This window comes from Papio anubis, chromosome 5 (genome assembly GCF_008728515.1).
Source record: "Papio anubis isolate 15944 chromosome 5, Panubis1.0, whole genome shotgun sequence".
NCBI lineage: Eukaryota > Metazoa > Chordata > Mammalia > Primates > Cercopithecidae > Papio > Papio anubis.
In genome coordinates, this window is record NC_044980.1 from 8,303,270 (window position 1) to 8,318,217 (window position 14,948).

General features: G+C 40.1%; 1 protein-coding gene across 5 annotated transcripts in view; it reads right to left on the reverse strand.

Annotated features, from left to right (window-relative positions):
- SEMA5A (semaphorin 5A) overlaps nucleotides 1-14,948 on the reverse strand; it is a 507,347-nt gene that overhangs the window by 165,729 nt on the left and 326,670 nt on the right. For all 5 annotated transcript variants that reach the window (XM_021939236.2, XM_021939237.2, XM_021939238.2 and 2 more), the window contains one exon: nucleotides 368-653. In XM_021939236.2, the coding sequence (XP_021794928.1) occupies nucleotides 368-653 (286 nt within the window). The remainder of the gene's footprint in view (nucleotides 1-367; nucleotides 654-14,948) is intronic.

Sequence of the window (14,948 nt, forward strand, 5' to 3'; positions counted from 1 at the left end):
ACAAATGCATGACTTGCATATACAAAAAAATATACGTATAATATGTACCAGTATTTCAAAAAGTGTCCAGAACACAATGGCAAATCAGGAAGGAGCAAATTATAATAGAATAATTTAATGTCACTATATCCTAAAGACTGACACAAACTTTCTTGATTTGGAGTATTTTTCCTAATACCAGTCTCACAAATCACGTATCTTTGTCTAAAGGTAGTTCATTGAAAAGTCCTCTTTTTTTGTCTGTTTAGCCCAGTAAAATAAGAAAGATTTTCTTTAAAGCAAATTTAAAACCTCAGAGGTCAAAGAACAAAAGACTTATTCAGCAAGAGTAAGAGAGAGGGGAGAAAAATTATTTCAAGTTACATACACATTGGTGGTAAAGATGCCATAGATCAAATCCAGCTCAGGCAGGAAGAAAGTGCTCTGCAATTCGTTGTAGTAAAAGGGGACTTCCCCAGGACGGGAGCAGTTCAGGCGAGCCTTCATGAATGTGGTCCAGGTGTCTTCCAGCAGGAAGCGCCCACCAATATCATTCTTGCACACCCGGGCAGCTCTGGAGAACACTGTTTTCCCACAGTCATGCTCTACTGCATTTTCTCGGAAAAAGAAGTAGGTAAAATTTCCGATGTCATAAGATGAAACAAAGTTTGGCTCTGGGAAAAAACAGAAAAGAGGGAAAACATCTCAACATTCATGTCATTCCCTTTTGGTCATGCCTGCTCAGTACTTCATCCAAAGAGACATGGTTTTGTTTAGATAATACCTGGTTCCTATAGGGCAATTGGGAGGCCCTGTGAGCAGCTTAATGATCTACACTGTTGGGAAACTCAGTGTCATACACAGATTCTAACTAATGGGAAGGCACTGGTATGACTGCACACTCAAGTATGCTGAGCTAAATTAGGGCTCAAGTTAATGTGACGTTAATACCATCAAACATTGGCAGCAAATATTTGCAGTACATTTTAGAGCAATATGTATTACTTTTTATTTGCAAATTCTTACATAACCTTCAGAAAGAGAGCGAGAAAATAGGATTAAAAAGATGAAATGTGACTCAGAATATAGCAGTCTACAATCCTATTTGTGTGCAAGACAACAAAATTATTTGACTTAACTTATATCCATTCCTGTGACTTTGACATAAGGTATGTGCTTTTACTAGGGACTTTAAAAGTGTTTTCATTGCTGGGAACAAAAATAAAGACTAAAACTGTAAGGTGGGTCTGGAATTAGCTTTAGCAATTTCTGTTACTATGGTGACCATGGAACGGTGAAAAACAACTCTGATTTTCTGATTTCTGGGTTGCTTGGTGATACATTTAGAGGAGGGAAGAGTATTGGGATGGAGACATTGCTTTGTAGTTCTCTGGTCTCACAATTAGCTTTAAAATGGGGATAAAGAAATGACAAAATTATGGCAAAGCCTTTACTTAATCACCAAGCTCATTAGGAGTTTAGGAAATATACATTATCAACTGAATTTTACATAAAGCATTTGAAGTTTCAGCTTCCTAACCTCCAGTTTGAAACCAGTGATAATAGAGAGAGTACATGTTGAGATACACATACTCCCTAATATTTGCTTTTAAAAATCTAATCACAAGGTTTTATTCTTCTCTATTTCTAAATGCTATTCATTCAATCAGCAAGTATCTTAATTTTATGGTGCAAACTAGGATAACTATGGCAGTAACCTTTGGTGTCCAAAATTAATGGAAAGATACAGACAACAAGTATATTCACAAAGACACATTTTCAGGAACAATTAGTTTTTGGGGGCAATTCAGTTGGCCTTGTACTTTTCCAGATACAATTGCATTGCAATAATAACATGCTACTGGCAGGACAACTAAAATATATGTGGCTGCAAGATAAGTCATTAATGTTAAGAGTAAGACACATAAACGGAATCATCTAAGGTCTGAAATGCAGAAGTTGACTTCAGACATTGACAAAGGGTTGGCATTGACTACTCTGTTATTCTGTCCAGGAAGACTATTGTCAATTTTCAATCAATACCTATATTTGATATTTTCACAAAATGTTTTAATTTAATCCAACTTTACGTTTTAAAAATATTCTAATTTTAAAAAAAATGTTTAAAAAATATTCTAAAATTTTAAAAATATTCTAAATGGTTTATGTATGATACTTTTCCCTTCAGTACAACACACTGTTAAGTCATTGAAGTATATCAAGTAATATACTGAGGTGATTTTAATTTATAAACTGTCAAACATATTCTTAAGTCACTATTGCTTTCACCCTAGATGACTATTAAAAAAAAAAAAAAACTCGAATTGCATAACATTGTAAAAGATGGAGGTTAGATATCTTTACTCTAATAGTATGCTTTAATATCCTGGAGAGATGCTCACAAAAACAGCAGATTACACATCTGTAATTTGTGTTTTTGGAACATAAAGAAAATACTGGGGGCAGGGGGGGCAGTTAAGTTTGTGTTCACCGTAAGTCTCCAAGAAAGAATTACTTGATAAAGCAGGCCCCAAAAGCAAAGATATGGAACAATTTCAAAACCATGTGTAAAGAAAATAATCACTGGCATGTCTAATTCTAAAGAAGAGGCTAAATTATTTTGAAATGGGTCCTGCACCCTGGCTAAACAAAACTAGAGTTTGGGAATTGTACAAAACAAGCAACAACAACAAAAACAGCAAGAAGAAACCCCACCTAAAATGGGGATAACAAAGAGAGAAGGCGTAAGGGTTCAAAGGTGTCTAGCCTGGGACTTAGGTTACCAGCACACATGCAGGAGGCATGAGGCAGAGTCCACCAAGATTTATCAAATATACTCACTACTACCCACTTCTGCTATTAACTTGGGGACAAATGGCATGAAAACCACATAGTAAATAGCTCCAGTTTCTCAGAAGTCCTGAGCCAAAAAATAAGAAGATACAAAGGAAGAAAGATCTTTTATGGTTTCCAGCTGAAGGTTGAGTTTATAATAAAAACAGCTAATATCTGTAGAATGCTAATTCTTGCACCAAGATCTGTGCTTGGTGCTTTATATTCCCACTGAACTCACAAGAATCACAGAGCTAGGTGATGTGCTATTCTTCCCATTTCATAGATGAGGACACTAAAGCCCAGAGATTTAATAACTTGTCTAAATTCACATAACTAGCAATGGCGAAGGGGGATGGAAAATCCTGAATCCATTAGACCAGGGGTCACCAACCCCTAGGACATGGACCAGTACCAGTCCATGGCCTGTTAGGAGCCAGGCCACACAGCAGGAGGTGAGCAGCAGGCAAATGAGTGTTACCTCCTGAGCTCTGCCTCCTGTCAGATCAGTGACAGCATTAAACTCTCATAGGAGCGGGAACTCTGCTGTGAACTGTGCATGTGAGGGATCTAAGTTGTACACGTCTTATGAGAATCTAATGCCTGATGATCTGAGGCAGAACAGTTTCATCCCTAAACCATCCCCTCTATCCACCCCCAGTTGATGGAAAACTTATCTTCCATGAAACTGGTTCTTGGTGCCAAAAAGTTTAGGGACCACTGCATTACACTATACTGAAAAAAAATAAACAGTGGTTGCAAAAAGAAAACAGTCAATTAAATGCTAGCAATATTCAACAGGATTTGACTTTCTGCTTTAGAAAAACAATGGTAAGCTCTTGGCTGGACGGTCATCTTCCCACGGCGAGTGGTAAGCAGGTTTACTTAGGAACAGTCTGAGGGGGGTTTCAGAACCAACTAGAGAGACAATAAATGATGAGATGAAACTTTAAACCACAGCTACCACGGATGTCAGGAATGACACAGAAAGAAGAAAAAGTGGGAGGAAGAAGAAACAATTTAAGGACTTATTAAACAAGAACATTGTCGGAAAGTGTTTGAGCCAACTCCAGAGGGTGTTTCAAGGAGGGCCCACCATAGCCTCAGAGAGCCAGTAAATGACTCTCGGGGGGTCATTCCATACCCTGTGTCTGTTCCAGCAAACCACATCTGCTTTTGCAGATAAGGAGAAAACTGAGTAATGGTAGGCAGATTGATGCACAGTTTCCTCTTTCCACAGAGAGCCTCCACCATGTCTCCAAACTACCCTGAACCAATGTTATAAGATCACAACGTGCATTTTAGATAGAAATGCTCAAATACAGGTTTTCCTTTTGGTTTGCAAAAACAAGAGAAGAATTTGTATTCCGAGTGTAGTGAGTGCTGTTTGCTAATTCACCATGCAGTGCAGGTCGCGCTGGTCAGAGACTGAGACTGCATTTGGTAACACATCCTGCGGCCCTACACTGATCCTTCAGGATGAGGGTGGACCTCTGACTGTGTGACCTGCCATTAACTAGGGAAACGCAGTTTTTTGAAGAGTAGAGTCTCTTGAAATTCGGCTAGCATCCTGTTCCTTTTTCAAAGACAGTAAAAAAGTGGGAATAATTGTAAAACAGACAGTCAAATAGCTCTTATATTTATTGATACAAATTTGGAAGTAGGTGATGTTAGAGTCTTGCCAGGCAGGATGATAAGATGAATTTTGTTTTCCTTCCGTTATTTAAGTTCTGTCTTTTCTCAAAATGCAATTCACCACAAACTAGTATCTGTCACTCCTGAGTGAGCTGAACAAGTCAGAAGGAAAATCAGGCCTTTTCTTCTTGTGTACAATGGATAGGAGTGTATGAAAGAGAGATCTCAGGTGTGCTGCTGACTACATCACAGGAAAAACAGGCATGTCAGCCGCTATGTAAATACACACATGGAGAAACTCTCTTTTCTAATGTTTGTAAAACATACTGAGTTATGTATTACAGTGTTGTACAAAATATATCATGTTAATAAGAATTATTCTTCACGATATAAGAACTTTTATTTTGCATGTTTTCTTACATAATAGTGACCATACAGATAGGACTAGGAGAAGTGACTCACCATATATGTAATTACAAGTAATGCGAAGAAAAGCATCAAAAATTTTGAGATTTTGACCACACAAAACCAAATACTGAGCACCCAAATGAAGCCTCCCATTCTACATTCTTTCTATTCCAATGTCTAAAGCATCAATATGGGGGTATACCATATTCAAATGGCTTGATCTGATCATTGATATAAAAATATTTGTCTACAATGGGAGTGAATATTAAAGGCACAAAGGAATCCCTACTCTATAAAAATCTTACTAGAATCAAAATTTATTATAAATTATTTTGCAGTCAAAAGTCACCTTGTGACACAGTTGCCAAAGTCAGGCTGGAAAAAGCCTGTACCCGATGCCTGTGGCTCTGCCCTGGCTGGACCATTGACATCTGATATTTTCTGTCGTTGCATCTGACAATCAGACCTAGTTTGCAAAGCTGTAAAAATTAAACGGGCTGATGCATAGTAGGATGCCAATAAATGGTGGCTATTATTATTTCGGCATTGTGTACGGGCATTTTCCAGCCTGACTTTGGCAAGTATCACACAAAGTGGCTTTTGACTGCAAAATAATAGTCACCATTTACTTACTCTCAATGTCCCTTGCAATAATTTCTATTGAACAGAACTTCACATAATGATAATGAATGATCAAGTATATATATATAATATAAATTATATATATATAGCTTAAAGGTGATCAGAGTTTTAGGATCATAAATAAGCCATGCTGAATTTTGTTTGTTTGTTTTGAGACAGAGTTTCACTCTTGTTGCCCAGGCTGGAGTGCAATGGTGCGATCTCAGTTCACTGCAAACTCCGCCTCCTGGGTTCAAGAGATTCTTCTGCCTCAGCTCTCTGAGTAGCTGGCATTTCAGGTTTTTGCCACCACCCCCGGCTAATTTTGTATTTTTAGTAGAGACAGGGTTTCTCCATGTTGGTTAGACTGGTCTTGAACTCCCAAAGTGCTGGGATTATACGCGTGAGCCACGGCGCCTGGCCTACCATGCTGAGTTTTTAAATAGCAAGCTATTTCACAAAAATAAGATGAGTTAATGGAAACAATATTCAGAGGTGACACACAGCCAGCAGTTTTCTGTTCCTAAGTTGTTAGTATCAGTCACTACAAAATGCCTTCCACAAGAATTCCCAGATTTTAGACCCTCTCTTTATTGGGTACACTGTTTCCATTGTCATAGTTCATGGAGATAAAACTGCTGTAGAAGCTTCCAGGGCAAATATATTTTTATCTAGGTATTCATTAAAATTAAAAGCTGATAACTTAAAATTAAATGAAATTAAACAGAGGTTAAAAGCTATTGGTAGGCTAAAGTTCTTTTCCTGAGGTTTCTACTAAAAGACAGATGATGTTGATTGATTGATAGATAGAAAGATAGATTTCAATAGATGGATGCACACGTTTGTGTCTGTGCATATGTGTGTATCACAAATGTGAGTATAGAGATATATGTATAGATGGCTCAATACCTCCACCTACTGGCTGTGGGAACTTAGTCACATTATTTACCAGTATATTTTCTCTGTTTTCTGTTTTTGAATAACAATAACAACATCCAACATGCAGAATCAAAAGCACTTGGCTGGTAATTATCAAAATACAGACCTCTATTTATTGAAAATAACTCCATAAATTAATATAAACACACATGAGAGTCAATATCATCAGTATTTAATTAATAAGATAACTCACTGAGTATGCATTCTGTATATCAAATTAAGGTCTACACTTATTCCATCAAGACTGAAATCAAACACGGTGGCAGAGCCAGCCAGAGTACTGTTCCAGGCACTTCCTCACTGCCCCAAGGGGCAGTCCTGGCCACGGGGTGCTCCTTAGTAAACTGATAGACACAGCCCCCGTGCCCTCAAGAGCAGTGTGAGGAGACAAACGAGACAGATCAACAAGTGCTTACAGTGAGGACAAGGGTACAGAGGGCCAGGGCTGGCAGGAGAAACAGAGGATCAGAAAGGAGAGAAAAGGGAAAGGGCAGGGGTGAGGCTGAGAAGGGGCCACCCAGACAAAGACGAGGATGGGGGAAGAGAACATCCTGCCAGAAGGAGCGGCCTGGGGGAAGACCATAAGCATGGCAAGGAATGAAATGAAGCCACAGTCAGGATCGAAGGGATCAACAGGACAGGAGGTGGAAAGCCAGGCAAGGCCAGGAGCCCATAACAAGCAGTATGGATTTCAACTGCCATTGGAGAGACACCAAAGAGTTTTAAAGAAAAGCTTATCATTCCGTTTCCTGGGTGTGTGGTGTGGGATGGGGTGGGGAGTTGGCGCCAAGCACATCCTTGGTAACTATTTACACAGCAATCAGGGCCTTGCATCCCCAGGTGTGTCACTCATTGAGCCCCTTGACAGAAAAAAGTTATTGCTAAGACCCTTGCAGTAGGACTGGAAAGACCGTTCCAGCACGTTTGATTCCTTCCTTCTTCCTGGGGAATACGACCCATTGAAAATGCATTACTTTCCTGAATTTGCTTATTGAAATAGGAACCACTTGTACCATGGCGACACGGGCTGGCTTCCCCTAAACGAGAAGTACCACTTCTGTACACCGCCCTACAAGTCCAAAACTCACACCTACAATTCTCCATATCTTTGGGTCTATAGGAGTTTCATTAACTGAATATTTGTCTAAATATTCTAGCTTAAAGTGACAGACTTCGGTGTCTACTCTGCTCTTATTCCATTCCAAGCATGTAGCCCTCTCTTATAAAATTCTGCCAAATCACACATTCCTATTAGTGATACATAATTTCAGGAATATTTCTGAAAATTGTCAAAACACAACATTTCTATTTGCCATGTCCATTTTTTCTGATGCTATTTTAAATTTACAGGTTCACCTCTTGGAAGAATTAATCATTTTATCTGCAAGATCAAATTCATACGTATGAGTTTTTTCATTGGAATGTTAAATTTAAAAATCTGGTAAATATTTTAATGCCTAAAAACTATGTTAAAAGACTGAAAGGAAACCATGTAAGATTTTACTGAAAGAAGACATTGAGCTCCAACGTTATTCAGTTTTTATCATACTTCTTCCCAATGAGCTACTGCAGAATAAGGAAATGTGCATGACGGCTCTGGCTTTGTCTCCTGAGTTGATCTGAGCTGGGGCAAAAGGAGGATCAAGACACAGGGAGCCGACTTCCCAATATGTGGCAGTGAGTGAACAAATGTCAGAGGCCCTTGACTGTGGTAAATAAAAAGTTCAATAGAATAATATAGAGACAAATTTATAGAAACACATAAAACTGGGCATTTTAGAAACAAGATGACAAGATGATTTATGCTAGAAACTGGGATGCTTTCAAGAAGGAAAGGAGGCAACATTAGTCATCAGGCAAGGACATCAAGAGGGATTCAAGACCATCACTAGGAAACTGCCAGAATCTCTAGACAATGAACATTGAGCCATTTCCCAACTGTTTTATCTGTTCTAGCACATGTCTGCATGATATCTTCTCTACACGGAGGCATCCCTTCTTGTAGTGGATTTATTTTTTATGAGGTTTCCCTGACTCATGTATACACAGTTCATGCAAGTATCCTCATAATGTGGTAGTAGGAGAAGGAAAGATTTATTCATCCCTTTTCGTGCGGAATGTGCACATTAAAATTCAAAAGTAGTAAAAGACCTTTGGCAAGTGTATTGACAAGTGTATTGGCAAGTGTAGAAGCTTCTTCACATGATTGGAGAGGACCTGTGGCTCCCCAGCTTTTAGGCCCTCTGTGCTTGATGTACAGGATGGAGCGATACGGTGTTTTCAGAGCACCATAAGAACTGACTCCTTATGTCACTTAACCACACTTTTGTACCCATAAAGGTCTGCATTAAATTATCACACAGGCTCTTCTGCTTTGGGTTTAATAACCCCAGTTTATTGCATCATGCATGCAAGTCTATAACAATCAAGAAAAGGCTCTCAACCTTTGCCAGAGTCCACACACCCCTCTTCCACGGCAGCTCATGCATGAAAATGTGGGCAATGGGAGAGAGAGATGGAGGCCATTTGTAACGTTGGTATTTCCTAAAATGCCAACTAAACAAAAGGAAGGTCAGCAGCTTGTAAAGAAGGAAGGAGGCAAGCTCTGGAGTGGATCTGTTTTCAAGTTCTAGCTCAGGTATGCATCAGGTATGGCCTGTGTTCAGGGGGCAAGTCCCTCTGAGCCCCATGGTGCTCATCTGTAGAAGGAGGATAATGCAATCTCCCTTAAGAGATTATAAGAAGGATGGCAGATGACATGGGTTTGGAGCCTCCCATCTACCTGGCATATTATAAATAGCCATTGTGACTCTTCCTTGTGGGTGGTGTAATAGCTACAAGTAACAGATACTCTAATAAGTACATGGACAGGCAGGTGATATGCATGGAGGCCATTGATTTAAAACGATTTCTGACCTACAAAGATAATAGGATTAGATTCACAGCACGATGTCCGAACTGCAGCCATCCCACAAGGCATAGGCAACTGGCAATGCCTGCTGACAGGCTCAATCAGGCCTGAATATTAGAAGAGGGCATCTCATTGTGCTATGTCACATGTCACACAACTTTGCTCAACATACTTTCCATCCATGTTGTCTCATCCTCACCCTAGCAAGTTTAAACTTGAATGAGATATCAGCCTTGCACTTGTAATGCTGAAAAGAACTTATTTTTCACAAGGGCATTCTTTTTAAGCATCTCCCCAGGTGCTTATTTGGAAAAAAAACAAAACAAAAACAAAAACACTAGGCTGCTGACTATGTAGTCTTGATTCTATTCTGGCTTTACAGAGCTTCTTCTTTTTCTTTAGAAATGCTTGCATTTTGGTACCCACATTCACTTCATTCTCAATCCCCATTTGTCTTTGTTTTGCTTGTTCTCTGACCTCTAATTCCATTTTTGAATTTCCAGCTGTAGCGAATCTTGTCAGTCGAGAGAGCACCTCCTACAGACCAGTCACAGCTCCAGGTACTATGCTGTGTGTATCCTACCAAACAGGCTCTCACTGTCCCCAGGGTGGAGATCAACAAAGTCACGCCAGCCTGGCTGTGCTCAGGCTGTTTGGAGTCAGCACCTGGTCCCAAGGAGAAGCATTGAGCTCCCCAAAGCACCTCTCTTTAGGACAAGCAGAAACAATTTCTCCTTGACTTAAGTAAGCATGGAGGAGATTTTCATCCTCCAAGTAAATTATCATTAATCATTAGAAAGTTAATAATTGCATTTTAAAGACCTCAAGAGTCTACTTAATGCTTGAGTAACACCATCAATGTATTTCAAACCAATAGAATTTAACATTGTTGCCAAAAGAGTTTTCTCAACTAGAACTATAATAGCTCATAAAAAATGATACAGTTGAAAAGAGAATGCTTGTGGATTTCAAGTGAGTTCACCTCCATATGAAATCCTAGCCAAAATCTCAGAGACTGCAGGACACTGTGGAGTTCCCTGGGAGAACCCAGTGGGACAAGCGCACATTTCCACCAGAGAAGGAAAGCCAGCAGGTCTCTGAGTGTTAATAAGTCTACGTGGCTTAGATGTTCATGCTGAGTTATTAAGGCTCATTTAGGAGTTAGTTTTTCCAAGTTCCTACTGAAGTTTTTCCTCTGTGTGCAAGCACATAGTTCCTTCAGAACTCATAAACTCAATTTGCACAATATTAATTTGGAAATGTATTTTCACATTTTCATGGGTTTATTGTTTCCCCAACTTGACTGCCAGTTTCTTGAAGGCAAGTTTTATTGCTTCTCTATTTTAAGCATCGACCATTAAACATTTATTATCCTGCCTTACAGTAATCATTTCATACAGTTATTAACGATTAATATTTTAATGCATTAAAGCCGTTAAGGTATTTCTCTAAACACATAAATTTGTTTTAAGAGCAACTTTGGCACAGGGGAAAATATGACTTTGAAATATATTCATTACCAAATACGTAACTTAATGTTCCAGATTCATCCAGAATGTTATCCAATTGATTGTACTGCCTTTGAGAAATGACAACGAATAATGGCTGAAAACGGGGGTCCAAGTGAGATGGGGGCTCAAAGGGAAGATGTTATACATTTTTGGACCTGGTTCAATTTCAAATACGCATATCTGTGTTTTTGTTGCTGTTTAATTCTAATGTATAATAGAACATTCTCCCATGTTTAACATTATTCATATTTCTGCTATTTGTGAGGTGTGCTAATCTCTTACACATTCAACAAATATGGATTAATCCTGATCTATGTTTCAGACACTGAATAAGATGCTAGCACACAAAGCAGGTTTCCACAGAGCCCTTGCCCTTAAGGAACTCATAAAATAGTGGGGGTAACAAAGAAGTCAACCATCTACCCATTGTCTTCGTCCATTCCAGCTGCTGTAACAAAAAGACCACAAACTGGGCCGCCTATAAACAACAAACATTTCTTTCTCACAGTTCTGGAGGCTGGAAAGTCTATGATCAAGGCACTAGCAGACATGGTGTCTGGCAAGGGTTTGCTTTCTGGTTCCTAGCCAGCACCTTCTCATTGTGTCCTCACAAGGTGGGAGGAACAAGGGAGCTCTCCAGGGTCTTGTTTACGTGGGCACCAATCCCATTCATGAGGACTCCACCTTTATGACCCAATCAGCTCTCAAATGCCTCACCTTCTAATACCATCACCTTGTAGGTTCGATTTCAACCTACTACTTTTGGAAGGACATAAACGTTCAGACCATAGCACCATTTAACTCATTAATTAGAAAAATATCCATTGAGTGCTTGCTTTAATGCCAGCACTGTTGTAAGCATGTGGGACCAAGGAGTAAGAGAAAGACACAAGCCCTGGTCATTGGGAACTTTCACTGTAGTGGCGGGAGGAGACAACATTATAGCTGAGGCTAAAACCGAACATGGTAAGAAGAGCCAAGAGGGCCAGATAGGACGGAGCTATGATCTGAAATAAGGTGGTGAGGCACAGGTTCCATTAAGAAGATGGCATTTGAGCAAAGACTCAAGAAAGATGGGACAGTTGGCCAGATGGGTTTTCTGGGAGAAGAGCTTTCCAGGCAGAACAGGGGCCAGCAAACTCTAGCCCATGGGTCAAAAAATCCTACCTGCTGCCCATTTTGTGAATAAAGTTTTATTAGCATCCAGTCACACTCATGCATCCATAGACTGTGCAGACTTTCATACTACGATGGCAAGATTGAAAAGATGCAACAGTGGCCATGTGGACTGCAAAGTCTAAAATATTTATTCACTGGCCCTTTATAGAAAAGTTTGCTGAGCCCTGAAAGGCAAGGAAGAACCAGAGGCACTGTGTGGTATTTCAGAGGCTAAAGCCAAGGAAGCACATAGATGAGAACGGGAAGGGAACAGGAGGGCCACGGCAGCACTCTGGCTTTCTCTGCAGGTAAAATGGGGGCTCTCATAATGTTGGGGTAAGAGACTAACCAAGAGCTCTGGTAGTATGGGAGAAAGTGCAATCTTGAACAGTGTGAGAAAGGGATGGAACAGATCCACCAGAGACTGGGGAAAATGGAAATTTAAACTAAACTAACTAGGAGCCAGAATTAGCCAGGAGGCAAAAATCAAGGGAAGTGAGGACAAAATAATCACAAACTGCAAAGCAACATGGTAAGGAAGGCAGAATGCTCCCAGGAAACTGCACATGGCTCCTGAAAGGACACCAAGCATGCATGTGAGAAAAATAGCAGGAGCCAGGGCTGTAAAAACAGGCAGAGCCAGATCATAGCAGCCAGGCAAGAGGAAACAGGCAGAACCCACAAAGGCTTCCAGAGCTCCAGCCAGGCCTGCTGGCCTTCTCCAATCCAGCTTGTGCTGACTGCTGGCAGCACCTCCCACCATCTGGGAGCCCCTGCACAGGTGCAGAGGATCGGGGGCAGGGAGTGTGTATTCATCAGTATATAAAGAATAATGCTGGTGGTGTCATAAGAATTTGTATCTGGAACTGCAAGATACAACGGACTTAGCTTGCTAAAGGCAGGTTTTTAGAACCATACCAGATATTTATGATGGGTTTCTGCAAGATGTGGTGGAAAGGTTAGAAGTCTGGTAGGTCCTTACTCAGGGATCTCTGTATCATGGCCAGATGTCACCATGGAAAAGCCAGTACCGTCATTTGCCTGAAGATTAGTTCTGGAGCTCTGGGTCCTGGGGTTGCAAAAGGCCATAGCCTGTCATGTTCTGCCCACATGTTCTGATGATGCATGCTTTGTGCCTCTGTGCTCATCTTAGGCTAGATTATGAGAGTACTCACTTCTGCCATCCTTCCCTGTAGTCTTTTGAGATAGTAATTCAGATGTAGAATAAGCAACACAAGATCAAGCTCACTGTTGAGCTCAAGCATCAGCAATGCTTAAGAGTTTTTTTAGCATTGTTCAACTCAATAGTGAATCTTGACTTGCTGGGTCTTGCATTCTTGAGTCTTGCACCCCTTCCCCAGAGACATAGGGGCAGGGAGGGATGCACAGTGGACAAAGCAGCAGTTTAAGTGAATGCATTGTCCACAGCAGTGCTCTAGAGAGAGGAAGAAAGAAACACAAGTAAAACAGCCCTCTGCCTTGGGCAAAGCAGATAGGAGATTGCCATCCCTACCTGAGGACTTCTGATTCTCGTGGGAAACAAGAAGACAACTCCATCTGCTAAGAATGGGAAAGATATGGCTGAGATGGGAAGCCTGAGAAATAAACAGATTTACCAGCAGTAGAAAAAAGTGTTAAGATTGTCAGCAGAAAGTAAGATGTTGTGACTTCAGACTTCAACAGTTGAGCACTTCTTCCTTCAGACAGTGTTATAGTTTAACTGTACCCATCCCCCAACCAAGAAATATGTTGACGTCCCAACCCCCAATTTTCATGAATGTGACCTTATCTGGAAACATGGTCTCTGCAGATATAATAAACTTCAGATATTCCAACATGACTGGTATCCTTATAAGGAAAGGAGAATTTAGACAGAGGCACAGGAAGACAGCCATGTGAAGATGGAGGCTGACATAGGAGTGAAACCATCATAAGCCAAGGAGTGTCTGGGGCTACCAGAGCTAGAGGACGTAACCATGGTTCTCCCCTCAAGGATTTGCAGAGTGCATGGCCACGCTGGCACCTTGATTTTGGACGTTTGGCCTTCAGCACTTTAAGACAATACATTTCTGGTAGTTTCTGATGGTTATTTTTATTTCTGTGGGGTCAGTGGTAACATTTTCTTCTTCATTTCTAATTGTGTTTATTTGGATCTTCTCTCTTTTCTTCTTTATTAGTGTAGCTAGTGGCCTATCTTATTAATTTTTTTTTTTTTTTTCAGAAAACCAACTCCAGGATTCACTAATCTTTTGAATGAGTTTTCATGTCTTGATTTCTTTCAGTTCAGCTCTGATTTTGATTATTGTCCAGATGAACACTGTGGGGCTCAGAGAGATTTGCCCTTTAAACACAGGCCATATATGATGCATACCTGAGCTAGGACTTTGGGCTTGATTAGGTCCTGTTTCTTCTAGCTTTGGGGTTGATTTGTTCCTGTTTCTCTAATTCTTTCCTTTGTGATGTTAGCCTATTAATTTGACATCTAACTTTTTGATGTGAACATTTAGTGCTATGAATTGCCCTCTTAACACTCCCTTAACTGTGTCCCACAAATTCTGGTATGTTGTATCTTTGTTCTCATTAGTTTAATGAACTTCTTGATTTCTGCCTTAATTTCATTGTTTACACAAAAGTCACACAGGAGCATGTCATTCGATTTCCATGTAGTTACAAGGTTTTTGGAGTGATTTTCTTAGTTTTGACTTTTATTTCTATTGCACTGTGACATGAAAGTGTGCTTGGTATGATTTTGGTTCTTTTGTAGCTTCTGATGATTGTTTTATGTCTAATTATATGGTCAATTTTAAAGTATGTAGCATGTGACAATGAGAAGAATGTATGTCCTATAGTTTTTTGCTGGAGAGTTCTGTAAATGTATATCAGATTCATTTGGTTCAATTTTGAATTCAGGTCCTGAATATCTTTGTTAATTTTGTGCCTTGATGATCTGTCTA